Source organism: Rhinolophus sinicus, chromosome 12, assembly GCF_057876585.1.
Source record: "Rhinolophus sinicus isolate RSI-liver-muscle chromosome 12, RSI-T2T, whole genome shotgun sequence".
In the NCBI taxonomy this organism is placed as follows: Eukaryota; Metazoa; Chordata; class Mammalia; order Chiroptera; family Rhinolophidae; genus Rhinolophus; species Rhinolophus sinicus.
Window position 1 is genome coordinate 20,641,395 of NC_142512.1, and position 27,867 is coordinate 20,669,261.

The 27,867-nt window shown below is 45.6% G+C and overlaps 3 protein-coding genes across 8 annotated transcripts in view; 1 reads left to right on the top strand and 2 right to left on the bottom strand.

Annotated features, from left to right (window-relative positions):
* Positions 1 to 148: 148 nt before the first annotated feature.
* TP53I13 (tumor protein p53 inducible protein 13) lies at positions 149 to 4,113 on the bottom strand. Its single transcript, XM_074320813.2, has 7 exons — positions 3,892 to 4,113; positions 3,633 to 3,701; positions 3,354 to 3,395; positions 1,578 to 1,706; positions 1,240 to 1,440; positions 590 to 1,148; positions 149 to 495 (listed from the first exon to the last, which is right to left on the bottom strand). Exons 1-7 carry the CDS (start codon positions 3,961 to 3,963, stop codon positions 383 to 385), a joined length of 1,185 nt encoding a protein of 394 aa, XP_074176914.2. The 5' UTR covers positions 3,964 to 4,113; the 3' UTR covers positions 149 to 382.
* Positions 4,114 to 4,226: 113 nt separating this feature from the next.
* ABHD15 (abhydrolase domain containing 15) lies at positions 4,227 to 13,243 on the top strand. 3 transcript variants are annotated; one of them, XR_012492385.2, is made up of 4 exons: positions 4,227 to 6,875; positions 8,844 to 9,365; positions 9,504 to 9,946; positions 12,230 to 13,243. XR_012492385.2 is itself a non-coding variant. In XM_088802027.1 (4 exons), the coding sequence occupies exons 2-4, from the start codon at positions 5,995 to 5,997 to the stop codon at positions 9,739 to 9,741; spliced, it is 1,641 nt and encodes a 546-aa protein (XP_088658153.1). In that variant the 5' UTR covers positions 4,227 to 5,366; positions 5,487 to 5,994; the 3' UTR covers positions 9,742 to 13,243. The 3 variants fall into 3 exon arrangements, 2 of the variants coding, with proteins under 2 accessions (XP_088658153.1, XP_074176906.1); XM_088802027.1 differs by having other exon boundaries at positions 4,227 to 5,366; positions 5,487 to 6,875; positions 9,504 to 13,243; XM_074320805.2 differs by having other exon boundaries at positions 8,844 to 13,243.
* Positions 13,244 to 16,065: 2,822 nt separating this feature from the next.
* The window catches only part of TAOK1 (TAO kinase 1), a 140,244-nt gene continuing 128,442 nt past the window's right edge, over positions 16,066 to 27,867 (bottom strand). For all 4 annotated transcript variants that reach the window (XM_019739502.3, XM_074320800.2, XM_019739501.3 and 1 more), the window contains one exon: positions 16,066 to 25,455. In XM_019739502.3, the coding sequence (XP_019595061.1) occupies positions 24,994 to 25,455 (462 nt within the window). In that variant the 3' untranslated portion in view covers positions 16,066 to 24,993. The remainder of the gene's footprint in view (positions 25,456 to 27,867) is intronic.

Below are 27,867 nucleotides of genomic sequence, written 5' to 3' on the forward strand. Positions count from 1 at the left end.
AAAACCCTGCCTCTAAGACCAGGTAGGTTTTCGGGACCCAACTTGATTTTATACTCCCTACTTCACACACAACCTAAATGGCCTAGGACAGTGTCCTGGGTGGGAGTGAGTGTGTCTGTGTGGCTGATGCACGAACTCAACTGCAGGCTCTACTAAAATAATTTAATTAGAAATACAGGGAGTTTTGGCGAGGAAGGCTGAAACAGTTCCTTTTTCTCCCCGCAAACCACACATGAAGGACGAACCCCTCTGCAAATGCTTAGGCAGGACTGCCCTATCTGGCCACCAGGGGGCGGCCCTGGGTGCGGTCCACGTGGCAGAGGTCGCGGCCTCCCGGCGGGAGGAGGAGCCGAACCTGCCACAGTGGCAGGGCTGCGGCAGGTCAGTCGGAGCTGTCCCCATCCGGGCCGCTGTCCGGCAGGGACGGGAGGAGGGGTCTCCGGCGCGAGCGCTTAACCCGACGCGGGGGCATCAGCAGCCTCCCCTTCAGCACAGCTGCGAGTAGGGTGGGGAGCAGTCAAGGGCAGGGAAGCCATGGGGGGGGCAGGGAGCGTGGGGGTGGGGGGGGCCGAGGACGGGAACTTCTCACCAGCCACGGTGTCCTGGCTGTCCGCTATGGGCCCCCAGTAGATGCTCTCCCCACGTCGGAAGTTTCGGTGCAGCCGAGTGCAGAGCGTGGCCAGGGTGAGCAGCACCAACAGGAAGGTCAGGGCCATGGCAGCCCAGGCAGCCTCCTCGGTGCGTGGGGTGGGGACCCGGGCTGCCCTGGGAGGTGCTGCTGCCGCCTGAGGGGCCCGGGAAGCCTGACTCGGACAGGCACAGCCACCTGGGCTGCTTTGCCCTTTGGGCACTTGAGCCTCTATCCTGGAACTGGCATTGCCTCCAGGCCCCCCAGGTAGCAGGGGGACAGTGGGCACAGATGGGGCATCACCCTGCTCACCCAGGGTTTCTAATGTGGTCTCCCTGGCCTCAAAGCGCCATGGGGAAGCAGAGGGCAACCTCAGGGACGAGGGGGTGGATTGAAGCCCCAGGGCAGCCCTCAGCCCACGCCTCTTGGCACCACCAGGAGAGAGCTGCCTGGACCTTCCAGATGCCATCTCTGTGCCTGGGGGCCGCCAGGTCCGCAGAGTAAAGGCCAGAGCTGGGGCCTAAGGGGAGAACAGAGAGCACTCATCCTTTCCCTGTGCGGATAACCCAATGAACACACCACCAACCAAGTCTGGACCCAGCACCCCTCACCTGCAGACACCCTCTGCGGTACAGCCTCCCTCTTCCCGGTGTTGGCACCAAGGGAGAGGGCCCAGAAAGGCTGTCAGAGTGGAACCACGCCTTCTCCTTCCTCTGCTTCCGCCTCCGCCTCCTCTTCAGCCAGTGGGCAACCCAGGCTGGCTCTACCCATGCCATCTCCAGTGCCATCCCCCAGGCTGCCAGCATCAGGGGCTATGAAAGGAGGTAACCGTTAGAACTAAGATGAAAGTGGGGAGCGAGGAAGAGGAGGCCCCTGAATTTTCCTTTCCTTGCACATGGGGCTACAACATCTTTCAGTGTCAGACAACCCCCTTTCACCAATCACTTACCCGATCCTGAGTGAGGCTGGAATCAGAGGCCAGTGAGGGCTGAGCTACACAAACGTGGGCCAGGAGGGCAAGCTGGAGCTTCAGCCAGGGGTGGGCACAGGGATGGTAGAGGAAGCTGACATCTTCAGCCTGGAGGAAAGGCACAGACAGCAAGCCAGGCCCAGGTCCCTCCCTGAGAATCTCAAGTTCACCCATCTTGGGGGCCAGGTGAAGGGCCCCTTGACCCTTCCACCATCAGGGCTCAGGAAAGGTCAAAGGACCCTGGGTACTGGCATGTACTGCCTCTTGCCTCTGAGCATTCATTTCACTCCTCCTCCATCAACTGCCACCCCTCAAAGTTCACAACTTCCATGACAGCATGCCTGGTTAACCCTGTCAGAACCCTGTCAGACACACTCGTTAGCTGTATTTCTCTGCATCTGCAAGAATGGCTCTACAGGTCCCGCGTCTAGACTGTAAGCATCCCCTAAATGGAGACGAGGGCTTCTAGTCATTGATCCTCGCTATATATTCAATCTCCCCAAAGCATCCAAATACAGGGCATGCAGGCAGCAGGTGCACAATCACAGGATGAAAACACTTCATCAATTATTCATTATTCTTTAATTGAGCTGACCTGATGCTCAGCACTGTGCCAGATGCTGCAGGAGATGCCAAAAGAGAACTCCTGGTCTCCACTTGCAGGGAATGTAAAGGAAACTCGGGGAAACAGAATTCATGCAAATAAAAGCGAACTAATAAAACTCAAATTGATTACTTGTTGAATTGTAAGAGATAGGTTATAAGCATGACACGAATTTGGAGGTGATGATTAAGGGCTGATGTGATCAGGCAAAGAGTCATGGGAGAGCTGACTCCTGTACTGGGCTTTGAAGATGGTTGGGGATGGATGGCAGGTGGCTAGGGAGCTGCCTGCTTCAGCTTCAGGCCAGATGTGGAGAATAGGAAGGAGCCAAGGTTCAGTGGTGGGAATGAACCTGGCACTCACATGTGGGTGAGCAGACCAACATGACTGGAGAGGATCCACAGACTTGGAGAGGTCAGGCGAGGCTTATTTAACTCGGTAGGGCCTGAAAAGCCAGGCAAGGGAGTATGGCCATGGTAAGGTGGGAAATAAGAAGCCATAGGTTTCCTTATTTCCAGTAAAATGATTTAATGAAAGGGCTGTTTGAGGAAAGGAATCAGGTAGGTGGCATGAGATCTCTTGTCCGGGAGCTACTAGAAGGATCAAACAGTGAGATAGTTCAAAAGGAAAATCAAAGGGGACAGGGAAGCTATCTGGCCACACTGGCAACAAAAATAGAGAAGTAGCCATGCAAGGTGAACCCACAGTTTGGCCTGGCAACCTGAGGTACACTCCTTACATGGTACAGCTTCATACTTTCTGAAGTGCTGTCACACACTATTCATTTACTCCTCGTGGTTAGGGGCATTACTAATATTCTCTCTTACAGAAAACTGGGGCCCAGAGAAGTCAGGAGATTTCCCACAATCACACAGCAGAGTCGGGGCATGTGTTGGTTTTCTTCTACTACTCTCAGAGTTCCCCCTGCAGTCTCCTTTCCCTGCTCACATAGCCAGCTAATCAGCAGCATTCCTGACACAGCTTTGCTGCAGACAGAGGCCTATGGCTCACCATCTTGGGACTAAGAACATTGCCTCTTCCTGAGGAAAGTAGTAAAGAATGGAGCTGATGAGCTGAGAAGGTGGAGAGAGCCTGCAAGGACCTCAGTGCTTCCAGTGCAGACACCAAGGATGGCTCCTGAGGGTACTTACCTGCCGTGGGCTCATCCGTGTGTAGGTCACTCTTGGTGACACCTATACATGGGGAAAGAAGAGAGCTTAAAGCAGTTGGGGGACTCTGTGCAGGAGGTGGGATGGGGGGGTGTCACAACAGGCCCCATGCCTCCAGGTTGGGATGGAGACATTGGCGACCAAGGGCTGGAGGAACCAGCAGAGGTCCTCAGAGGGTGACTGGTGGAGAGTGCAGAGGGGCCAGAGGAGAACGGGGATACCGCTGCACACCCTCTCTCCCACTGTACTCCAGACTCCTACCTTTCGGGGCAGAGGCCACAGGCCCTCCGGACAACGCCCTCCTGCCTCCTCCGCCGGCTCAGGCACCACCTATGGGTCCAAGGCGCAGAAGAGCTGGGGCGCTGCACTCGGCGAGGGCCCTGCCCTCTCCCTCCCAGGCCCGGCCCGCCAGAGCAGGACTCCTAATGCCATGTCCGCGCGCCACTCCTTCCAAGAGGAACTTTCGGCAAAGCGCTCTGAGATCCCGGGCCGAAACCTTCTCGGGGGCGGGTCGCCTTACCTCAGTGGGACTCAGGAGCCCCGCCAAGGCTGCCAGCAGCAGCAGCTGCGGCGAAGGCGGAGGAGGCGCCATCCCGGCCCGCCCCGGGGACGGCCCGTCGCCCCGCCGCTCGGCACGCTAGGGAGCGCGCGCTACCTCCCCGCCCCCGGGCCCCCGCGCGCCCACGCAGACCCCCGGCTCGCTCGCGCCGTCCCACCCCCTGCACCAGACCGCCAGCGGGGACTCCCCAGGCCCGCGCGCCCCGCACCCCGCCTCCGCCCCGCCCCGCCCCAACTCCCGCCCACAGCGGCGGACCGTGCGCGCACGCGTCCTGAATCCCAAGCCGGAAAAGTTTTGTGTGGGAGCCGGGCCTCAGGGCAGCGCGCTGCGAGGCAGGCGGGGACCGCTCCTCCGCCCGGCATTCTTCCCAGCGAGTTTCCGCAGCTGCAGCGCCTGGGTGTGATCATGGAGCGGGGCTAAGGGCGGGAAATAGGATCCCTGCGGACCGGGTGGCCCAGGAGGGGAGACGGATACGCGCCTCGGGCAAACCCGCTTCAGACCGGTCAATGTGAACGGCAGCATCAAGAGTCCGAGCTGCGAAAGAGAGAGGTCGCCGCTCTAGCGCCTCGCCTTCAGCCCATCCCACTCCTGCCCTCGCAACCCGGAGGAGCCTCGGGGGTTTCAGGCATCCAGCCTCCCCAGCCCCAGAAGCTCCGGGCGGCGGGAACAGGGCCCGTGACTACTTTGTTCCCCACCTCCGCGTCTGCTCTCATTCGGTGGCCAGCGTGTGCCCGGGAGACACTGATCACCATTAGGTGGAGGAGCTGCAGGCCTCGCCCCCGGCAGGGACCTGTGGCCGGACCACCCCTGCATCGGGGCGCCGGCTCTGCTGCCCTCTCCCTGGTGCCTTTCTCTTTGGCGCGGGTCAGGATTTTGAGGAAAGATGGGAATGTGGGTGGAGGGTGGGGGTTGAGATGCCTAGCCCCAAACTTTCAAATAGAGCAAGAACGTGTTGTTTCAGTTGTCTCTCACATACCTGTGACTTACAGACGGGTTCCTAACCTTTCCCCTGCACCCCCAGTAATTACCAGCTATTGAAGTTGATGAAGGGACTCCAGTCTACCCCCTACCACGGCCCCATCACAGGATGACAAGCGTCACCCTCACCCAGCACCTGAGTGCGTCCTTTCCCCCAGTTTATTCTTGGAGGCTTGGGGCTGTTTCTTCCTGGGGAAGCCCTTCCTGGGGAGCGGTGTCATGGATTTCCTCTCTCGGAAGCCAGGGTCCTAGAGGAGTCCCACGCTCCCGGGGGGACAGGGACAGCGCACTGATGCAGGCAAGGGAACCAGCAGCCCCTGGCGCTCTAGTCTCCCGCCACAAAACCGTAGTCGGGTCCGGACGCCTGCCCTGGCCCTCGCAGGCCCTGAGCCAGACCCCCCGCCCGGCCGGGGTATTGCGCAGTTGTCTGTGCCCGCGGGGCCGAAACAAACACCAAGGTCAGAGAGCGCGGCCGGGCCGGTGGAGGGAGGCGCGGCTGGTGGTTCAGGCTGCAGCTTCGAGAGCCCGCGCGGGGAGCTGCGGTTTATTCACTTCTCCTTTTTGCTACTTCTCGACAGCGGCCCCTGAAGGAGCAACGATGCAGGGTCTCCCCGGCCGCTACACGACGCGCGGGACGGAGGAGCAGGGACAGAGGATTCATGCTCATTCTGGTTCCCCAAACATGAGTCTTGGAGTCTCCCCACTTCTCTGCCGCCAACACCCCTCTTCTCGGCGCGCTGCCCTCCCCACTCCCTTCCGGCTCTCTGGCGCGTCCTCGTTCCCTCTCTGTGGCCTCGGCTCTTTTCACCCTCTGCTCCTGCTTGTCGCAATCGCTGTACAAAGGGCCGGGGGCGGGAGTGGGGGGCGGGCGAGGGGAGCCGGGCGTGAACTGGCTGCCTCTGCGGAGCCCCGGCCAATCCGGAGCGCGCCCCCCCGCGCGGGAGGGCCCTGGGCAGCCGCCGGGGCCGGGCGGAGCCGCGGGCAGAGCAGAGAACTCGCCGAAGGGACGGCCCCGCCGCCTGCCGCCCGCCGCCCTCCGCCCGCCGCCCGCCGCCCGCCGCCCGCCGGAGGTTCTCTTGCCTCGCCATGCCGCCGTGGGGCGCCGCCCTTGCCCTGCTCCTGGCCGCGCTTGCCCTGCTTGGCCTGCTCGCCCGGCGGCTGCGGCGCCGGGAGAGGCGCGCCGTCGGAGCCAGGACCCTGCCGGGCGCCCAGGGACAGGACGACGGCGAGGAGGTGGACGGCGGAAGCCTGGCAAATCAGTTTAGCGACGCGCGTGAGCCGCTGCCCGGCGGGTGCAGGCTCATCTGTAAGCCGTCGGCGCTGGCCCAGTGCCTGCTGCGCGCCTTGCGACGCTCGGCAGCGCTGGAGCCCGGCCCGCGCTCCTGGCTCTCGGGTCCCCACCTGCAGACCCTCTGCCACTTCGTGTTGCCGGTGGGGCCAGGGCCTGAGCTGGCCCGGGAGTACCTGCAGTTGGTGGACGACGGACTGGTGGCCCTGGATTGGGTGGTGGGACCTTGTGCCCGGGGCCGCCGGGTCACCAACGCCGGGGCCCTTCCGGCGGTGCTATTGGTGATACCCAATGCGTGGGGGCGCCTCACCCGCAACGTGCTGGGCCTCTGCCTGCTCGCCCTGGAGCGTGGCTACTATCCTGTCATCTTCCACCGCCGCGGCCACCACGGCTGCCCGCTGGTCAGCCCCCGGCTGCAGCCTTTCGGGGACCCGTCGGATCTCAAGGAGGCGGTCACTTACATCCGCTTCCGACACCCGGCGGCCCCGCTGTTCGCTGTGAGCGAAGGCTCAGGATCGGCACTGTTGCTGTCCTACCTGGGCGAGTGCGGCTCCTCCAGCTACGTGACGGGAGCCGCCTGCATCTCGCCGGTGCTGCGCTGCCGCGAGTGGTTTGAAGCCGGCCTGCCCTGGCCCTACGAGTGGGGCTTTCTACTCCATCAGAAGATCGCCCTCAGCAGGTGGGTAACGCAGGCCGCAGATGGGCAAGCGGAGAATAGGGGTTTGGGGCTGACACAGCTCTGCCTGGTATTGAATGAAACAGGGTTAGGGCAGTTTGGGCAAAGGTCTCCTCATACACACGTTTGGAAGCTGTCCAAACCCTCTAGTGTAGACGGAACCAGGGAAGCGGGTTTAAACGCCAAAGAGGACTCAGTCAGCATCATGATGCTGGAGCAGGGCCCCTGCCCTGGGCCCCCTGGCCTCACCTCAGCCCCACCGTGTCCTAGCAACCCGAGCACCTGCCTCACCTGCAGCAGAGGCAGCGCCTGACATTTACCACTTAATCCACAGCTCGTCAAATCAGCAAAGAAGGCTCGGAAAGCAATTGCAACTGATTGTCCAGAGTATTTCCTTACAGTCTCTGAGCCTGGAAGTGACAGGAATCAGAAATTTGGTGGCATTTGATTTGTGAAAATTGTTTAGACCTGACACATGTTTTGCATATTCCTAGGTATGTACTCAATATTTAATGCAAAAATTTAAAGAATACTTAAACATAACTTTTTAACAAAATATCCAACAAGAGAACAATCTACCCTACCACCAGGGTGACAGATGAGACTTTTTCTGCTCTGCTGCTTTCCTAGGAGATGCAGAATGAGCTCAGACATCATGGCAACAGTGTGGTGTGGCAGAGAGACCTGGGATACAGGGTCAGGCTCACTGGGTTCAAATCCTAAATTTCCAGCGAGTTAGTTAACCCCTTGGAGCCTCACTTCCCTATTCAATTAAATGGAGTTAATAACTACCTCCCAAGATGGTTACAAGCATGAAATGAGATAACAGAAGTGAAGGCCTGGCACTGAGTAGGTGCTAAATAAATGGTGGCAATTGTGATTTCTCTTTCCGTTCTTGCCCCATTTTGCCTCCTATTCTAAGAAGATCAAACCCTGAGCTCAACAACAGCATGCTGCCATGGCAACCCAGAGCTGCCAGAGCAATCCAGGGACAAGGTGCTCTCCTGTGGCTTAATTGCCAGTTTCCTCCCCAAATGATGGCCACTAACACTGACCCTGGCACCAGCTGGAGGATAAGTTGAGGCAAGTAGAGAGGAAACCTGACCCTTTAGGAACTGCCCTGCCCATGGGGGTTTGGAATTAAAAACTCAGGGCAAGCCCTCTTTGAATCTTTGCAGGACACACATCCAAATTCAACAGGCTAATGATGGATTGATCCACTCAAAGTTCTGACTGGCCCATCCTGGCCTCCTTGTCAGGGTGCCAGGCCCTCTCCAGGGAGGTGGCAATAGCAAAGCTGCCCCTCTTCCTGGAGCAGTTGCTCTCAGGCTCCCACTTGGTAAACACCCTGTAAATTAATCACACGCCCAGTCACTTCCTCTGCCATCCATTTCTCTCTAGGAATACCTACCCCGCTGATGAAGGTCACAGTCCCGTGTCAGTATCTGGATAGCATATTAGCTTTTAAAACACAAACAAACTAATACAATCTAAAGTAAAATGTTCATGAGGGGCGGGGGTGACACTTGCTGATTGGATAGTCTGAGCCGGTGAGTTCTTCTAGAAGGGGTTCAGGAACTGGCAGTTCATAGCAAGTTCTCCACAGAGGGTCAGACATTGTGGTCAGGAGAGCTGTCACTGCCCCAGGACTGGGCAGGTAATGCCATAAATGACAGGCCTGGTAGGAACTGTGACACAGAAAGGAGGGAGGACATGCCCTGATTGTTCCCCTCAGGAATGTCAGCTCAGATCCTATTTCCCTGGAGGAGCCAGATAGCTGCATTTTATGTGAAATCTCCTGATTTTAAATAATGACAATGAAATGGAAATTTTAAAAAACATTGTATGGCCAAAGAAAACTTCTGTGGCCAGAATCTGTCCTGTGGGCCATCACTCTGTAACTTCTGCTGTTAATGTGTTCTCTCATTCTTCCTTCTTTCCTGTCTTCCCCATTCACCTTCTTGCTGCCAGGTATGCCACGGCCCTGGAGGACACAGTGGACACCCGCAAACTGTTCAGGAGCCGCTCTCTGCGAGAGTTTGAGGAGACCCTCTTCTGCCACACTAAGAGTTTCCCCATCAGCTGGGACACCTACTGGGACCACAACGACCCGCTCCGGGATGTGGATGAGGCCGCTGTCCCTGTGCTGTGTATCTGTAGCTCTGATGACCCTGTGTGCGGGCCCGCAGACCACTTTCTGCCCACTGAACTCTTTCACAGCAACCCCTATTTCTTCCTCCTGCTCAGTCACCATGGAGGCCACTGTGGCTTCCTGCGTCAGGAGCCCTTGCCAGCCTGGAGCCACGAAGTCATCTTGGAGTACTTCCGAGCCTTGACTGAGTTCTTCCGAACAGAAGAGAGGATAAAAGGACTGAGCAGGCGCCGAGCTTCGTTTCTAGGGGGCCGGCGTCGCTGGGGAACCCTGCAGAAGCGGGAGGTCTCTCCCTCGTCCAGTCTGGAAGACATCTTTAGCTGGAAGCGATCATATACGAGGTGAGACCTGGCCCAAGAACCTGCCTGTCCTGCAAGGAAGAATAAAACTGGACATGGCAGAGTCCTGAGGAGGTGGTGAGGACAGCGGGCAAGCGGCTCCAGCTCTTGGCCACTGATTCAGCCCCTTCTCTCTTAAAGTGACCTGTGGAAAGCGGTGGAACTTCCAGCTAACTGGCGCTCACTTTACTCTGAGCAGAACTGCTGCCCAAGCTCTTCTCAGCACATCCCTGCTCATCCTGCTCAGCGGCTGGGCATTCTCCATCACTGTCTCCTGTCACACATCTCCATAAGCCAAAGAATAGCAGCATTCAAGCCCATGGACTCTGGAGAAAATGCTCTCTCGCTGGCAACGACTACCAAGATGAGTTATGTGTGACATTGGGTTGCTCTCTCCCACATAAATAATCAGCTCTGTGACTCTGATTCTCAAGCTGGAGCCACTTGATGTAGCGAGGACAGGATGTTTGTGTCTCGGTCCCACTTCCCTCATTTCGTTCTGCCGTGGTGACATTCTGGCTGACTTCATGCGGTGGCAGCTGTGGAAGCGGGCTCATGGAGCCACGTGGCTGCGTCAGTTTTATGTGAGTGTGAGAAAGGTGGCAAAGGCAGTAAGTGCAGTGCTGAGACTGGGTGGGTGAGAGCGACGAGGTAGAGTGTGAATGCCTGTTTCTGTAAGACTCAGGTCCAGTCTTTCAGACAGTTTCTGCAAGTCTCGGGTGGGAATGTGGCTGGTCTGCAGCGTCAGCCTAGAACCTCAAGCTTCACTGGAGACATGCCAAGAATGATTTTAGGAACAGGAAGTCCTTGCACGCCATCTGCTAGACCACGGCTCAAGGAGCCGTACTCTCTGGCACTCTAGCTGCTTCCTCTGGTACCATTTCTGGGGATTACTCCAGAGAGCCCTAGCCAGAGCTGTTTTTCTCCTGAGATGTGGGCTTTCTCTAAATGGTGAAAAGTATAAACCTCACATCTTAGCTATTTTCTGGTTATCTACCCTCTTTTCTGACATTACTACCAGCCTCTCCCTCTCCAGAGCCTGGAGAGACATCTGGGACCAGAGAAAACAAAACTTCTAAGAGGTTGGTTAGAGCTGACTCAGCAATTTATGAATATTTCACATTGCTATGCTTTTTCTGCTCAGTTATTCAAAAGGCCATCCATGTAGATGCAGAAAACATTTATTCCTGGATCTGGCCACTCAGTGACTGAGTGGGTGTTTGATTTTATGAGGAATAATGCTGAAGACCAGAGTAGAATAAGGCATTGTACAGGTTGATCCACGCAGGCTGGTTTGGGTCAGGCCATTCAACAATACACCTGGACATCTGGCTCCACGTGCTGCTAAGAGCTTTGCCCTGAAATTTTACTTTGTCGTTGAGAAAGAGGGCCCCTGTTTTGACAGGAAGCTCTATCCTGGTCTCACAAACAGCTAACCAATTTTAAAGAGGAAAAATGTTTACTGAAGCCATGTCCTAAGGCTTGGTACCAGGACTTGCTGGGGCCGTGGTTTCAGGTTTGGGTAATCTTAAGCCTTGTTCTTCTAGATCAAATAAGAAGAAACTCTGAACTATCTGAGAATCTACACTGAGATGCAGACAACACTCACTTATCTAAGGCACATTCTCCTGTCATGAAAAAATGTATCTCCTTCCTTGCCCACTTCTTGCTCCTCCACATTCCTCTTCTAACGTTCTTTCTCTTTCACCGTTTCTGAGGAGGAGAAATAACAAGGAACTGAAATCTAAAGAAGCCACTCTCCTGCTGGTTAACAGCCTTGTGATCTCACTTGGTAAGGGAGAATTGATGACATCCGGCCACGCCCCTCCCCCAGCACCTGGTACAGTGGGAATTTCAGTTAATTAGGGTCCTGCAGTCCCATATGCAAGACCCTAGGATCATTCAGAGCTGACTGCAAAATGGGAAGGAGCCCAGTGGTTTTTAATCACACCCCCCACCCCCCGCTTAAATGGCCCCTAAGAGCTAAATCTGTGTTCTTTCGCTAAGACAGATACGACAGGACTCTGGTTCTTTAAGATAATAGCTTTTGGAGAAACTGTGTTTGGTTTTCCTCTCTTTTTTTTTTTTTTCAAAGAGGAAAGAAAGCCTGTGGAAGGGATATATATGATCTTAAAGCGCTCAGAACAGCCCTAGTCCTAATTCCCTTGGACCCACAATCCTAATGACCTAAACCCTTAAGCATTTCTCCTGCGTGTCCCTTGTGCCAAATGTGCTCATAGCCCATCTCAGGAAGCTACTTACCTCTTATCTTCCCCTCACTATGTGACAGCATCACTGCTTTTCAGCTCATTTTTGCCAATAACGTGTAGTTCCTATTCAAGCAGATTTGGGAGACCTTGTCCTTCAGTCTAAGGGTGAAGGAATCACCCAAATTGGCTCTGCTTTGATTAATAGCTAATTATATGAAGCCAGTTGGAGAAACCCTACACACACTATTCTGAGACATATGTGGCCCTTGAACAAAATGACAAATTATAAGTCTGAGAAAGCAAGAAAAAAAAAAAACAAAACAAACCCAAAGAAGTACCACTGAGTTGGGGTTTTCCAAGTAGCAAGTTTTTAGCAATCCTCTCAGGCCTCATTCACTTGCTTGCCTCCCTTTTGGTCTCTTCATTATTTGTAAACACCTTCAAATTGGAAGGAAACAAAAACAAAACAACCCAGAGACTTAAAGGAGGCATTATCTCAGAAGCAGGGACTAAGGCCTCTGTACCCATGGATCAGAATGCAGGAAGCAGACAACTGCCTCTAAAGATTTGACTTCTACCAAGTTCTGACCTCTGATACTACAGACTCTGCTAAGCTAGAACTTAATTCTCTTAAAGATTTTATGTATTTATACATAGGTTTCCAGGGTGGCTTGGGTGGAGACAACAGTATGCCAAAGAAAGCACCAAATCCTCGCTCTGAGAAGACATCATCTCTGTTTTGAGTGAAGACATATCTTCTGAGACTTGAGTACTGCTAGGAAAGAGGTCTTGACACAGGAAGTGTTACCTTGGCTTTCTAAAGAACCTCAAAACCACCCCTGAGTCAGAAGCTCGTCTGTACTCATCTTCCGCCTGGACCACAAGCTCCTGTCAGTCAGTCACCCTCGGTAATGACCCAGGACTCTTCCTTTACAGATGAACTTTAGCACAAATTCATCTCCTTGCTTAAACAAGCAGATACACTTGGCCACTTTGGTTGAATTTGATAACAATGGCAATAGGAGTATTTGTGATTCTACAGCCAAGCCACTAAGGATGGCATCAGAAATTGTTTTGATAGTTATCACAGCTGGCAGAATAAGACTGAGGAATTATACTTAAGAGTATCCAAGTGCCCGGATAAGGAAAACGCCAGCTCAGGAAGCAGTAAGTCCCATGTCATCGGTGGGCTATGCAAGCTAGACTGCCACTTGGCATGCATCATGTAGGGGACATGTGCCGAGAAATGAGTAGCCTACATATAAGGTCTCTTCTCATCTGGGAGTCAGTGAGTTAAAATAATGCTAATGAGCAGTAGGTTCTGGTCGATTTATGGGCTTGAGGATCAGGAGATCACAGATGTGATCTGGATTCTGGGAGTTGGGAGACCTACAGATTTTACTGAACATAATCCTGCCAAAGTGACCACAGGATGGTTTTAAGATACTCAATAATTATGCTCTAACGTGTCCAGGAAGAGCTACAAGTTTGAAGGAAAAATGGAATTTCATTAAAACAAACGATAAAAGACACTAACATATCAAAAACCAAAGCCTCTAGCCCCTGTGACCTTCCTGTGTAAAATACTGTTATTACTAGGGTGGTTGAACAAAACTCGCTCCAACTTGTTTGCCTCTGAATACTAAATAAATTGCAGTTTCCCTGCAACAATGGAATGTCATTGTTTTTTTAAATCTCCAGAAACAAAATGTGTTGTTTATCTTCTGAAGTCCTCTGTGTACTGAGCCCTGCTTACCTATCTGTAGAGTTAACAGTCTCTCTGCACATTCTCTATTTGCCGGTTGTTGCTTCACTTCTGTAGATCTAGCCCTGGGTCCTCTAACACTAACCAATGGCAGGTCTGTTTAATCAACAACCAGGCCTCCTGCTCTGGGCTAATAATTTCCCAGCAGGCTCAAAATTCTCTGAGCATCAATGGTACCTACACAGAGATATTTTCCAGTGGGCAATTAGTAATTTGTGTGTTGGTGAGAGTACTGAAGAAGTAATTTGGAGATGTGGGTTCTAGGTTCTAGTTCATCAATGACTTCTAAGACCTTGGAAAACTATGAGTTCCTTGTGATAAGACTGAGACTGTGAATAGGCCTTAATTTAGGAGGTCTGTTAGGATATGAGATAGTAAAAGCAGGTAGGTCCCATTCTCCATGTCTATTTAATTCCCCAGCTGGAGATCAAAGAACTTTCTGGTGAGATGACATCTGCTTTCAGATCAAAATCTATTTTCCAATCTTTACAAGAAGTTCCAGTTATTATAAATTCCACTGCAAAGTTGGGAAGGGCCTGAAGAGAAGGACCTTTTGAGGCTCACAGGCTGGGGTCCTGGGTTACCCAGTTGAGGGCAGTTTCCCCACCTACGGCCCAAACACAGACTCACTCACTCACTCAAAGAACCATGTTATGGATAATAGGTTTCACGTTGGTTCATTTGTTCTGGCCAAAACCCATCTGTTTTCCTATTTCTTATAGATGAAGTTTCAGAGACATATGACTTTTAAGATCTCTAGTATACTGGGGCTAAAGGCCAGAAGCCAGATCAGTGCTGTTTCTGCCACATTGAGATGACAGTCAATAATGCTAATTTTAGACTCCAAAATGGCAAGGGTGTTAACAAAAGGGGAATTTGTCTTCAGGGCTGCTGGAGTGTACGACCCCATGGGGAAGCCATACACAGTCATTATAAACAACAGCCCTGAAGTCATGTTATAGCTGGCACGGCCTTAGCATCGTCAGCAGCCTTCTCTCCGTCTGTGCATTAAGGACAAGTATTTGAAAATAGAGTAGCAATTAAAGTCAGGAATTGCCCATGATGCATACAGAAAAGCCTGGTTCTGCAGCTGGCATCACGGGGCTGTGGAGCTAGCCAATCACTGTGGTCAATTTTTATTTTTCGTATTTCTTTTACAGTCAAGTAGGATAGGTTTTAAACCCGAAGCATAACTCAGAACATCTTTGATGCGTCTAGCCAATGACATTTGTTTTGTGTTGACGCAGGATACAGGCTAGAAGCACGTTTTCTGATACTCTCCTTCCACTGTAGTTTGAAGACGCCAATTGTGGGGATAAAGCAGAAAGAAATCTTGTTTTCTTAAATCCTTTCTGAGTTCCTCCAAATTCAAGGTGGGATGATGGAAATGTAGAGATAGGAGACTTGGGATCTAATCTTGGCTCTGCCATTTAGTTGTTTGACCCAGGCAAAATAAACATTATATAAATATGAATCTCAAAATAGCTCAATATCAACATTCTAGGAGTTAAAAAGCTGTACTGAAAAGTTAAAAGTACCATTTTCCTGATAGTCTTCTATTCAATGAAACAGGTAATCCCAATAATACTTTTAAAAATGACACTTAAAATTATCTTCTAGTTTTTTTAAATTAGAGAACACATAAACCCCAGTCCATGAAACCCTTCCCCCCAAGTTAACCTGACAAAAATGTCACTTGACAGTTTTAAACGACAGAAATGGGTTAGATATTCTGCCCCTTTTAGGGCTAAGATATGATGATTTTCAAATCAGGGAAGATAAGCCCAGATGAAACCAACATTTGAAGCTTTGTACAAGGTCTCAGAACTGCATACACCTATGTGTCCATGTGTGGGAGGAGTTGGAGTTATACAGGCCACAACAGGTCAACATAAAACTTAAGGACATGCATCAAACTGTTAGAACCTAAAGAAGAATCATCTCACACCCATAACACAATAGGCCATTTCATTCTAGGCAAACAGAATTCGAGGCAATTAGACTAGAGGGTTTATGTCTACATCAGGGAGTTTTGCTGTCACCCATGTCTTATTCATTGTTATACCCCCAACATCTAGTACTGTGCCTGAGATTATCCAATAAATTGAAATACGAGGTCGGACAATTAAATTCGCAAACTCATCCTAGAAAAAGTGCTACATGCCTCATTGCTGAATATTACGGTCAGCTTTGAAGTACTGCCCCTTGGAAGGCTGTGCACCAACGCCAGTGCCTGGTCCACCCTTCAAAGCAATTTTGGAACTCTTTTTCTGGAATGGCCGTCAGAGCTGTCATCATATTACCCTTGATGTCCTGAATGGCATCAAAATGTCTTGCTTTCAGTATTTCCTTTATCTTTGGGTAAAGAAAGAAGTCAGTGGGGGCCAGATCAGGTGAGTAGGGAGAGTGTTCCAATGCAGTTATTTGTTTACTGGCTAAAAACTCCCTCACAGACAGGGCCGTGTGAGCTGGTGCATTGTTGTGATGCAAGAGCCATGAATTGTTGGTGAAAGTTCAGGTCATCTAACTTTTTCACACAGCCTTTTCAGCACTTCCAAACAATAAACTTGGTTAACTGTCCAGTTGGTATAAATTTATAATGAATAATCCCTCTGATATTAAAAAAAAGGGTTAGCAACATCGTTGCAACAAATTTGCAAACTTAATTGTCAGATCTCGTATACTTTATGGGAATAAAATTACTTAAAAAAACTGAGCAGACACTCTGTGTACTAAAATTACTTTATTACAGTTGATTTTTTTAAACATTTCCTTTGCTATGATACAAAGGATACTTACAAACAAAATATTACATATGACCTTGTTTTCGCTCTTAATGTTCTGACAACTTGGTAACAGCTTTAAATGCACAATCTATACAATTAATACAGGTTATATATGAACTATAAGGTATTTTGAACCAGAAGAATACTGACAATATACTGTACAATAAGCCTTACCAGTTAGTGCTGTGGACCATTTCTACCAAAAGGAAAATGCACATCTGTACAGTCACCTTTACCAGCTGGTGCTGACAGTGAGGGAGAGGCTTCTTCCCCATTGCAACCCTTGATAAGCCTCCACTGTGGGCGTCTGTTTGGTCTGAAAATTGAGAGGACTGTGTATATTTAAAATTAGTCATCGGTAAAGTGGCAGAACATCATTTTCAACATGATAATTGCTCACCAAAAAAAAATCAGTCCTAGTTTTAAAAGACCATGAGTCCTTCGTCCACTACAAAAACCCTACAGGCTCAAGGGCTTTGGGAGATGAGAAGATGAAGGCTGCCAAAAAAGGAGGCAAGAAACCAAGCCAAAATCTAGGTCTTGCAAAATCATCATTTTTCCCTTCACCAAAGGGAAATAGAAATGTACAAATTCATTGATGAACCTCAATGATAACATATCAGTTAGCTGATAACCCTCATTTTATCTGGACCCCTGACTTGTGGGAATAACTGAAAGAGATTGTGAATAATATATATACCACTTTTAGAAAAGAACCTCTTGCTTAGTTAAAATATTCCCTTTAGCCACCAAAGCTGGTCCTGGGCTATTACAGGTGTGCATTCATCTCTCAATGGTCTACTCAGAAATGATAAGGTTACAGCTTTTTTTCTTTTCTTTTTTTCTTTTTTAAATAAAAAAGCAATTGACTGAAGCATTTTTCTTTTTCAGGTAAATAGCAAAAATAAAAATAAAAACCAACCCTGGCATTTGCACAAATAATGCAAATGGAGCGATATGGTCTTTAAGGTAAGGGTTAGTAGAAAGGAAGAGAGAAGTGGAGAAAATCCAGAGAAAATGATGTATTAATTTTTCTTTTTAAAAATTTCTACAATACATGTGCAAAAAAATCATGCTGGTTGAGGAAAACAAATGGAAATGAGTACATAAAACTAAAAACATAAATATATGTTTGGCTGACTGGTAAAAGCGGAAACCAACCTGGGTTACAAAAAAAGGATTATACATTCAAGATGCTCTTAAACCCAGTGGGATAACTTATGTTAAAACTGTTAATAATTACGTTAAAAATCTCAAGTTTGTTTTTAAATCTTCACAATACAAGCAAAGCTGTTTTAAAATATACACTATACATATTTCTCATAGTCTCTCCAACCTCATTAATGTGCATTAGGCTATCTCATATACTAAAACAAGGGCGTTCTGAAAGCTAAATTGCTCAGAGTAACCCATCCATTATTTAAATGTTTGTCTTAAGTTTTAAATGGGTTAAAAAGTTTAGCAGACTTACATAAATAAGATTTAGCAACACAAGTGTTAATTTAAAAAACTCTAAAGCATTTACAAATTATCAGGTTGGAATAGTCTGGGGAAGTTATATGCACTATACTTTAAAATGTTATTTACATCAGACCATTGCTTTTGTAAAAATTTCCCTAAAAGATAAAAAAAACAAAATAAAGGATCATAAAAGGGAAGGTAAAATAAGAACAGAATTATCTCCTCATAGAAACCCCACATATCCCTCTCCACTTGGGTTTTGCTCTATGAAACCACCTGCAACCCCTAATAGGCTCATATATCAAGTGTCAATAATGTGGTAAAATACCTTGTCAGATCAATTACTGGCCTCAAGTGGACTTTTTTTTTCTTTTTTCTTTTTTTTAAATTTCCCACCTTGTGTCTCTGGCTTGGATTATTTTAGGACACGTGTATGTAATTAATTGGACGGGCACTCTAGGTAGGCACAATTCCCATTTAATGTGGAATAAAAGGTATAACATATAAAATGCTGCTGGGGAGAAGGGGTGGTAGTTTCTGTGATATTATGAAATGCAAGGAAGCACATTTGGAATGGACACCAAAAAAGAGCTGTCTGGCAACACACCAGGGGCAGCCATCTTAAACTAAATATACTTGTCTATGAAAAGAAGGGGTTAGAGAAGGGTTCCAATACTGTTCCCCCCTCCCCATTTGTTTGATATGTGCCAAATAGTCACAGGGATCAGCCAGAATCAGGAAACATTAAGCAGTTACATCTTTTTTAATCACACAATTCACTCCATGACCATGTTCAATTTATAGTAACAATAATGTTCATGCTGAGGCAATGTATTTGAGGGCTCAGAAAAAGCAAAATGTGCCACTGAGAGAAACCTGTTCCTATACAACTGGTCTTCATGCTTTCAAGTGGCCCTAATATACCTTTGATGCTAAGCCAAGCCATGCAAAAGCAAAGAGTACGCACTTTTCATTAACATTCATATCTCATTCGTAAACTCCACTGACCTCAGAGTTGCCATAGAAACACATAACATGAGTACTGAAAGCATACAAACGAGGGTTCATGGATTTTAAAAAATGCATTTTCCTTGTCTATGTTCATCAGACTTAAATACCTTAGGCTACAAGGCATATCAGAGAAAGGTTAAGTGGGGATAATGACAAAAGGAATATATGTAATTCTAGAAATAGGAAAAATGCTCTAGAAATGGGAGCAATGTGCCAACAATAATAGTTCATTTCATTTGAAAATTCAGCTACAGAGCCCAATAAACAGTTCCAAGCCATAGTGTTACCTGCATAATTTACACAAACATTAAAACTCTTGCACTTTATCATCGACAAAACACACTTCTGTAAACATGGCCACTGGGGGAGGGAGGCTCCCTACCTCATTTATGATTGAGGACATGTAATCATTATATTAAATAAAATGACTCTGCTTCAGAAGATTTTAAACCTGACCAATGATTAAGCTTCATTTCCCCGTTGAACAACATTTAAGCATTAATTCTAAAAAATGTCACCTACGATGGTTTCAGGATTAGATGCTAGGACCACAACCAGCAATGACAGCAACTCCTCTCTAGCTGGCACACTTATAAACTTTAGTACAAAAACAAAAAAATACAGAAACTAGGTCAATTTGTTAGCTACATATTTACAGATAATTACATGATTTTTCACTCACAATTGCTAAAAAGTATGAGTGAAAATGAAACTGTGCAGGTTGAATTACCCGTACTTTGGGGGGAATTCTTGGGCATCAAGACACCCTTTTCATTCATTCAGAAGTCTCATCTTCTCTCTACTTTTTCATGGCAAACTACCTACAGATGTTCAGATTAGTATATCCAGTGGGTTTCAGAGAGGATTAACCTTTTTCTCTATTTAAAGAATCTCTTGTATATTTAAAAACAAAACAAACTTAACAGACACACACACACACACACACACACACACACACACAAAATCTCTGAAACTTCAAAAAGTTAGGATTGCTGGGAAACAATAGTGATGGTGACACAGTAAATGGCTCCCCAGTTTTAATTCTCTGCCTTTATTTTCTTTAAAGGATATCCATTTTTGGGTAGGTGGGAGGGAAGTGCAAGTTTAGGAAACCCACAACAGGCAGATAAGGTGCATACTAATTCATCTATTTCTTACGATCTGAAGACTACCATTAGTCCAAATGGGTTCTCTTCCCTTGTATGAGTGAAATTTTGGACATCTGAATATAAACAAGAGAAAAATCAGTCAACGTGATTTTAAAGGGGGCTATCAGAGTTCAGTAGAAAATATAAATGTACAATAAACGAAGAGTTCTCAGCTTCACTTTCTTTTTCTAGACAGTGTTTAATAAACTTACTTCTTACAAATTAATAGTCATTTCCAATGTAGATATATTGTAGTGATTTCATAAAAGTGCAGACAACATAACCAGACACACAGCAAAACAGACTTCAGTCAGTAGTCCTTGCATACAAGAGGCAAGTCTGCTAAGTGTACAGCACACTCTTCTTTCTTTACGGAATCTGAGGATGGGAAACTTCCAGTTCTTAACAACTAAGAGTGAGTAAAGGCAACGCTACAACCTGGTTAGGGGCACTATCATGAGGGAAAACAAAACAGAGAAATCTGTTTCTCTTTAATAATGATCTGTAGTTTGGGAAGCAGCTCAAAGATGACAGCCCAAATTTTGGCTTTGTTCCTTAGTGAAGGCTGTTTTCTATCTAAGAAACAAGAACCTTTTCTTCCATCATTACAGGAGAGTCACACTTATACACCTTGAATATATTATTTTTCTGATTTGAATACACACTAGACACTTCACATTGTGAGCGTGGGGCAAAACACAGGACCATATAAACCTCCTAGGAAAGGGTTGCTGTGTTGGGCCAAATCTCTGCTTGAATAGTAGTGGTTCAGAAAGGGTGGAAGGTGCACAAAGAACTTACTATTAGCAAGCAAGAAGAGGCAGCTAAAGGGAGAAAGCCCCACGCCAATACCATATCCTTCTCTCCCAGTGGCCATTTCCTGTTGAATTTATAGTTTAGTAGAACCTTAGATGCTTTAGCAGTAATTCTTTTCTTGGCTGTTTTGGTCCTTAGCAAAATTTATAATTACATTAGTATTAATGGAGTAAAAAGAGTAAGAGGATCAATGACATTACTATTAAGAAGTATGTATAGAGTGCACATGAAGATTGTGTGATTTATTGGTTCTTTTATCATCTTTGCAAAGGAATCACCACCAGTATTTTTAATTTCCATGGTTCTCTCTGCATCACTTGTCTTTTGTTGCATCACGACACAAAATCATAGAAACACTAACTGGCTCCTTCCCCAGTACTATTTTAGTGCATTGCAATTTATGGTTCCAGGTTTTACTTAACTTTCTTTCCACCCACACAAGTGCTAAGAGGGGATTTAAAAAGAAAAGACTGCATCTAATGACCACCTCCTCATAAATATCAACCCAAGTACTCATTCTTAAACACATGCATTCTTGCCTTAACTGAGAATTGAAATAAGAAAACAAAATAACAGAACCTTAAGTGCCCTGATGGAAATGTACAGTATGCGTTACATCCATCCATCTACACACACATATAGACACTCATATGTATATACAATATATACATACAAATGATAATAGCTATACCAAAAATGTGCATATTTAACACAGTTTTTAAAAGCCAGTAGATCATGGTATAATACAATTTATTTCCACTAGTGAATGGCACAAATGGAGAAATGCAAAGGAGGTGTTTCAAGTACAATAAAGTCATTTTTCACAGGTGAAAATAAACAGTATTATTCCAGTGTCCAACACAATGTATTCTATAAAAGTTTAAAATGCCAGACATTTAGTACTTAAAGAAGTAGAAAGTTACTAAAGTCTGCTCTATGGTCTGCAAAAGACACTCATAGAGTTTTTGATTTTTGAAAAGGGGGTGAGGAAGAATAGGTGGGCGTGGGAGGAAGTGTCAAGGACAGTTTCTTTAGTGTACTGAATGGTGTTTACCTGCTGTCTGGGCAGCTGAAGATCATCATGACTATGATAAAACATTCAATTTAACAATAAATCCTTGGCCTAGAGCACCAAGCATATGATACCTATGGGTGTGGCATCAAATGCAGGACTATTCATCTCTAGGCATAGAAGTGACTAGAAAGGATGGCAGCACTGAATAAAAACAATATAAACATATTTTCCAGCTAACATTATCTATATAATAAAGAAACTGTAATTTGGGGTTAGAGTTGACTTTAATAAGGGGAGAAAAAAATGTGCAAAAGGAAGGGACCCCAATTAGGAATAATATATTTCAAGGTATGGGGTTTTGCATTATTAAAATGCTAAGTAAAGAACGGGAGAGACAGTGACCACAAGAAAATTTCTCCTGCCAAGCTCTGGATACCAGATATAGCACTTAGGACTTTCTGATATGCTGGACAAATTTCCCATACTTTTTATTTTCTTAAACACATATATCTATCGAATGAACACCAACACTAGGGAGGAGGTAGTATTAATTTGATCAAATGTTGACATTTGCACACTGATTCAGAAAGTGCCTGCTTCTTTCTGTAGGATCTCTCAAAACCTTTCAAATTTTCCTGCTACAAGTTTTACTCTTTGATGATTCCTACCGTATATGAGATTCCTCAGAAGTTAGATCTTATAAACACACACAAATTAACTCATTTGAATCATTTTTGCAAACTATATATTTTTTAATTAAAATGAACTTAATGGAATAATCGAGGTCTACCCACGACCTACATGTAAATCTGGATGCCACACAAGTAAATCAGATACAAAGCCCTACTAGATAGACAGGTAGAGTCAGTATTCAATCACGATTTGATAAGCACATATATTCTCCATGAACTCAGTAACTCAATTTGACTAATTTAAGTCCACAATGGACTTTAACATGTCTCATTGGCAGTATTTTGGATTTTAAAGAGGTTTGTTTGTATGCAAAACTGATCTGCTTCCCTATTTCATCTCTCCAGTACAGAGGGGCTACTAAGAATTTTTTAAAAGGTATCCAATTCCATTATATTTTTGGACATTTTAAAATCTAAAGCTCTCAAATAGGTAGATATCTCAATTTGTTTGAAATATTGTATAATATTTTAATGCAAAATAGATATTGAGAAAATTAAAAGCCCCCTTTAGTAGACAAGTATGTCATGTTCACCTAAAAACTGAGAAGACAACGTGTCAGAGTGTTACCTGAAATACTGCCTAAAACTGTGTGTGAATTCTACTGTGATACTGGTTTAAAAATATTTACATTAAAATATTACTTTTTCTTCCAGTTACCTTTAAATAAATGCCAGAAACTCCTAAAGGGGAGGAAGGATTCGTGGGGATTGGACTGACCTACCTGGGGAAGGCTTAAATTTGGTTGAGAAAAACCAAGATTTCAACAGTGATGGATTACTGTTTGGTCATTAGGTGGGTCTAGGTGAAGAGTATCATTGAGAGGGACTTAGAGAATTTTAACTTGGAGCTCTCTGACTATACGAAAAGCAGGATCCAGAGTTAGCAGCAAGGGTCCTTCAAGACAACTGAGGAGGGGACAGGACAATAACTTGTAAGAAACTCTGACATGTCACTGGAAAGGACATTTTATTTTTCTTCAAGTAATACAGCTCCCTACTCATCTTCAACTAAATTTCCACACTAGCAATGGAATACCAAGTAACATATGACTTTCAGCATTGGGTTGATCCTTCATTGTAAAACAAAACAAAACAAAACAAAACAAAACAAAACAAAACAAAACAAAACAAAACAAAACAAAACACGCCCCTCTCTGGAAAAATAAAGTTAGCTTTTGTCAAGAGATTCCCTGACCACTATAACTTGCTTTTTTTTTTTTAATTTGCCAAACTTGCTAGTTCCTTTTCAGTAGTAATTTAGCACTGAGGCTAGAGACTTCTGGAAGTGGTGTTTCCCATTGCATGATGTTAACATGATGCAAAATGGTCAATAAGTCTCAAGGAACTAGAAGTTTGTAAAGTACTGCAGCAACAAAAACAGCAATTAAAAAAAAAAAAAAAAAGACCTGCACATGCAGCAAAATCTACAGTGGTGATGAGGATTAGTCAGCAGCTGGTAAAGTCATTGGCTCAGTGATTCCTGGTTCACTATGGCAACTAAACATTTAAATAATTGGCTATTCTACTTGTAAACAGGAAATCCCATAAGCCAAAAGGGGGTAATCAAATTAATGTTTACGTAGTGTGATGAGAATTCTAATAGATGGCAGTTTGCAAATATGGCATCATTCAAATACCTCTGGCATTTGATTTGTATTGGCTATATGTCTTTGTTTTTGTACAAACAAAGTAAAAGTACTGTTTGGGGTCCTGGGAGTTACAGAACTTAGCTAGGATGAAATATCACAGTATAAGCAACAAAACGTCAGGATATATAGGCTTCATCTCCTCACTCTGCTGCTAAACGTACCCACCATATGAACTTTCAGGGACCTCTCTCACCCTCCGGTCTTCCCCTTTGGAGGCTCACAGGTTCATTGATGCAATTCCCACATAACCTGTGATCTCTTTAAGCACCCCCATTTCACCATGCCACAAAGAAGGCACACTTGAATGGACAAAAATAAAACAAAAAACCCCTCCCAAAACAAAACAAAAAACCCAAACCACTGACAAACCTATGCAGCATTCAGCAAAAGAACTATGTTGTTTTCTACTCGGGAAAAGTCAATGCAACCCTTTAGTGTTCATGGATTTCCACTTTTTTACTCCAAATGAGGCTGAGAAGTCAGACCAATTTAATAAAGAAAATACATTGGTGAGGGGATACAGGTGTGATTCCATAATAAAGTGTTTCAGCATATGCTGCCTGCTGTGAGTGGCTCATAAGAATTTGGGGTATGGAGAAAGGCTTTAGTTCTTTTCACAAACTTCTTAGTTACCCAAAATAACTCAAGCCACTTTGCTGCATTCTATTTTTGCAGTGTTCAGAAAATACGCCCCATCTAGCCAATTTCTTTTTACCACATGCATGATATGTGTGTGTGCACACGCACGCATGCACACACACACATGTGCACACACACGCACACACGCGCACACACACACACACACACACACACACACACACACAGATTCCCCTTTGCACAATTTCTACCAAAAAAAACACACAACCAAACCCCCAAACACCAAAACCCGGCAGCCAAATACTATGACATCCCAATTAGTAAACACAAAACAGAATGCTTTACAAAAATGAATAAAATATACCATATGCAATCAGCTTCCACACTGTAGTACCCAAGCGAGGAGGCTGCTGTGACGGTGTCTGTAGGCAGTTTCTTTTGGCAGACAGCTCCAGCGGAATTGCCACTTTCAATTATTAAGTTATGTATAAGACATGTGTGACCCATTGGATATTTGTGAAGTGACACTCGTGCTTCTGCTCATGCCCTGCTCCGTCCGTCCCCCAGATGCTGTCCGCCTCAGAGCCTGAGGGCTATTGCGGACTCCCATACTGCTACCTCGGGGTACCCCTTGCATTGGCCCTGAGGGATGACCCCATGGCTGGGGCCCACCTTGCATTGGATGACCCCAAGCTTGTGGTGGGCCACCCATGGGATGACCCCAGTGAGGTCCTGGACCCCCAGTAGGATTGTGAGACCAACCAGAAGCTCCTGGGTAGCTGTGGCTGAATGCCTCAGGGGAGAGATTAGAAAGGACCATGTTACTAAAACCTAGTCTCATACTTTCAGAGTCAAAAGCTTCAATTTCTCTGGCTTGACGCTCCAGCAGGCTTCGTATTCGTTCTGTGCGTTCATTCTGCAAAGCCAACATCTCTTCTTCAATCTGTTGAGAGTTGGGGGAGGGAAGCATAAAGAAAGCTGATTTGTTTTTTTTAATTTATAAACTAAGGAAGCAATAATTTCTCAGTTTTGAAGTGAATCATAAAGAAGTTTTACAGATGTACATTTAAAAATCAAAGAGATGTACTGTAAAAATCATACATGATTTATATTTCTAAAATGTGTAAAGTCAAGTTCTTAAAAGGAAAGGTAATAACCTCTATTAAAATAATAAATCAAGGCAATTATCATCAATGGCTACTAAACCCATTAGGTAAAAAGTTGAATAAAAAAGAAAATGGGTGAGTGGAAACGAGCTTTATCAGACATACCATAATGTCAGTCTAATAAAATAAATATGGTATTGGTATAGGAATTGATAATTAGTGAAGTAGAAATAGAATGCAGCTTTCAGTTTGTAGGTTTTTAATGCAGGACAAATGCAACAATTAATTCATTGGGAAAAAGATGGATTTTTAAACAAATAACACAGGCACAATTGGTCAGCCATCTGGAAGGACATAAAAATGGAACCCATATACATATTCCAGATGGACCAAAGCCTTAAGTGAAAAACTAACAAATAAACAGACAAACAAAAACTGAAGTTTTCATTAAAAATTTAGAAGACTCTGTGTACCTAGAAATTAGTGGTTGGGTAGCCATCATAATCAATTCTGGAAAACTAGAGGGTATTACAAATAGATATAGTTGACTGTATATAGTATTTTTTTAATGTAAAACATAATAAAGTCAATAGACAATTTTTAAAAAGTTGATGGAGAACCTTTTCATGAATGATCAGATTGACATTACCTGAACCCACTGATCAATATAAAATCAGTTAAAAGTGGGACAACTAGACATTATGTATATGTCTCTCGAAACGATGCAAAAGGAAGTATATAGTAACCCTTATGAAAACTCCTTGTAAAAAATTTTTTTAAATAAAATTTAAAAAATCAATCTAAATATAATCATGCTTCTAGATCTAACGACCAGTTTACAGGAAATATGAAGGAGAGGAATACATTAAATGACAACATGAAGATGTAATCAGCCAAATCTGAGAACTCCTACAGAGCAAATGATCGCATCCACAATAAAAAAAAAAAGGGGCAGGTAGAGTGGGGTGGTAGAGAAAAGGGGGCTAGAGAGTGTCTTTTAAGACTAAAGGACTTAAAAGACAATTAACCAAATGCAATGTCTGGACCTTGTTTGGGCCCCAATCCAAATGAAACAACTTAAGACATTTTTGAGACAAAAGGAGAAATTCAGGCATGGACTTAGTATTAGATATTAAAAATTTGTAATCTTGTTAGATATATCACAATGGAATTATGGTTAACAAGCCCTTTTCTATAGCTAGAAGTGAAATAATGCTGTGCTGGGATTTGTTTTAAAATACACCAGACATTCTTCCCTAACTCCAACCCCCCGCCCTCCAAAAGTTGTGTGTGTGGAAGAGGTGAATTGGTAACAAGAAATTAGCAAAATATTGGTAACCGTTAAAGCTGGGTGATGACTACTTGGGGATTTCATTATACTAATTCCTATTTTTGTGTATGTTTGAAAATTTCCATGATAAAAAGTTTTTAAAAAATAGGAAATAAAGAGAATTCGTAAAGGAGTGTTAAATAATCAGGTTTCAAGATATCTGAGGACTTAAGCCAATAGGCATTGCTTTCTACAGAAATCTAGCTCAACAAATATGTTTAGTTTTTATGCACCAAGTTTTTAAAAGTGCCCTTAAAAAAAAAGCCACAGTTTAGCACAGGAAACAGATGCAAATAAAAAATTGCAATAGAAGGGCTGTGGGATGGTTCAGTTGGTTAAAGATCCAGCTCTTAACAACAAGGTTACCAATTCAATTCCCCCATGGGATGGTGGACTGTGCCCCCTGCAACTAAAGATTGAAAACAGCAACTGGGCTGAGAACTGAGCTGCGCCCTCCACAACTAGATTGAAAGGCAATGACTTGGAGCTGATGGGCCCTGGAAAACACTGTTCCCTAATATTCCCCAATAAAAAATTTAAAAAAGAAATTGCAATAGAGGGTGGCCAGTTAGCTCAGCTGGTTAGAGCACCAAGGTTGCTAGTTCAATCCCCCCATGGGCCACTGTGAGCTGTGCTCTCCTTAAAAAAACAAACAAAAAACGAAAACAAAAAAATTGCAATAGAAAGTGTTAAGACATAATAAAAGATTTATAAGGCATAAGCAGAAATACAAAGGAATGGAGGGATTCACTCTATAGGGCAAAGAAGTCTTCTTAAAGGAGGTTGTAGAGACTGGATTCTGAAAAGTACAAGTTTACCAGGAAGACAAGAGGAAGGAAAGGTTATTTTCATCAGAGGGAACATGTAAAGGCATGGAAAGATGATAGTGTTTGGCGAATTACAAATAGGCAGGAATGGA

Excerpts from the sequence above, each read along its gene's own strand:
- TP53I13 (XM_074320813.2), bottom strand. The coding sequence starts at position 3,963 with ATGGCGCCTCCTCCGCCTTCGCCGCAGCTGCTGCTGCTGGCAGCCTTG. Across the intron at positions 1,707-3,353 it reads CACGGATGAGCCCACGGCAG|GCTGAAGATGTCAGCTTCCT; the intron begins GTAAGTACCCTC and ends CCTTTCCTCCAG. Across the intron at positions 1,149-1,239 it reads ACCGCAGAGGGTGTCTGCAG|GCCCCAGCTCTGGCCTTTAC; the intron begins GTGAGGGGTGCT and ends TTCTCCCCTTAG.
- ABHD15 (XM_088802027.1), top strand. The coding sequence starts at position 5,995 with ATGCCGCCGTGGGGCGCCGCCCTTGCCCTGCTCCTGGCCGCGCTTGCC. Across the intron at positions 6,876-8,843 it reads CAGAAGATCGCCCTCAGCAG|GTATGCCACGGCCCTGGAGG; the intron begins GTGGGTAACGCA and ends TCTTGCTGCCAG. Across the intron at positions 9,366-9,503 it reads TGGAAGCGATCATATACGAG|TGACCTGTGGAAAGCGGTGG; the intron begins GTGAGACCTGGC and ends TCTCTCTTAAAG.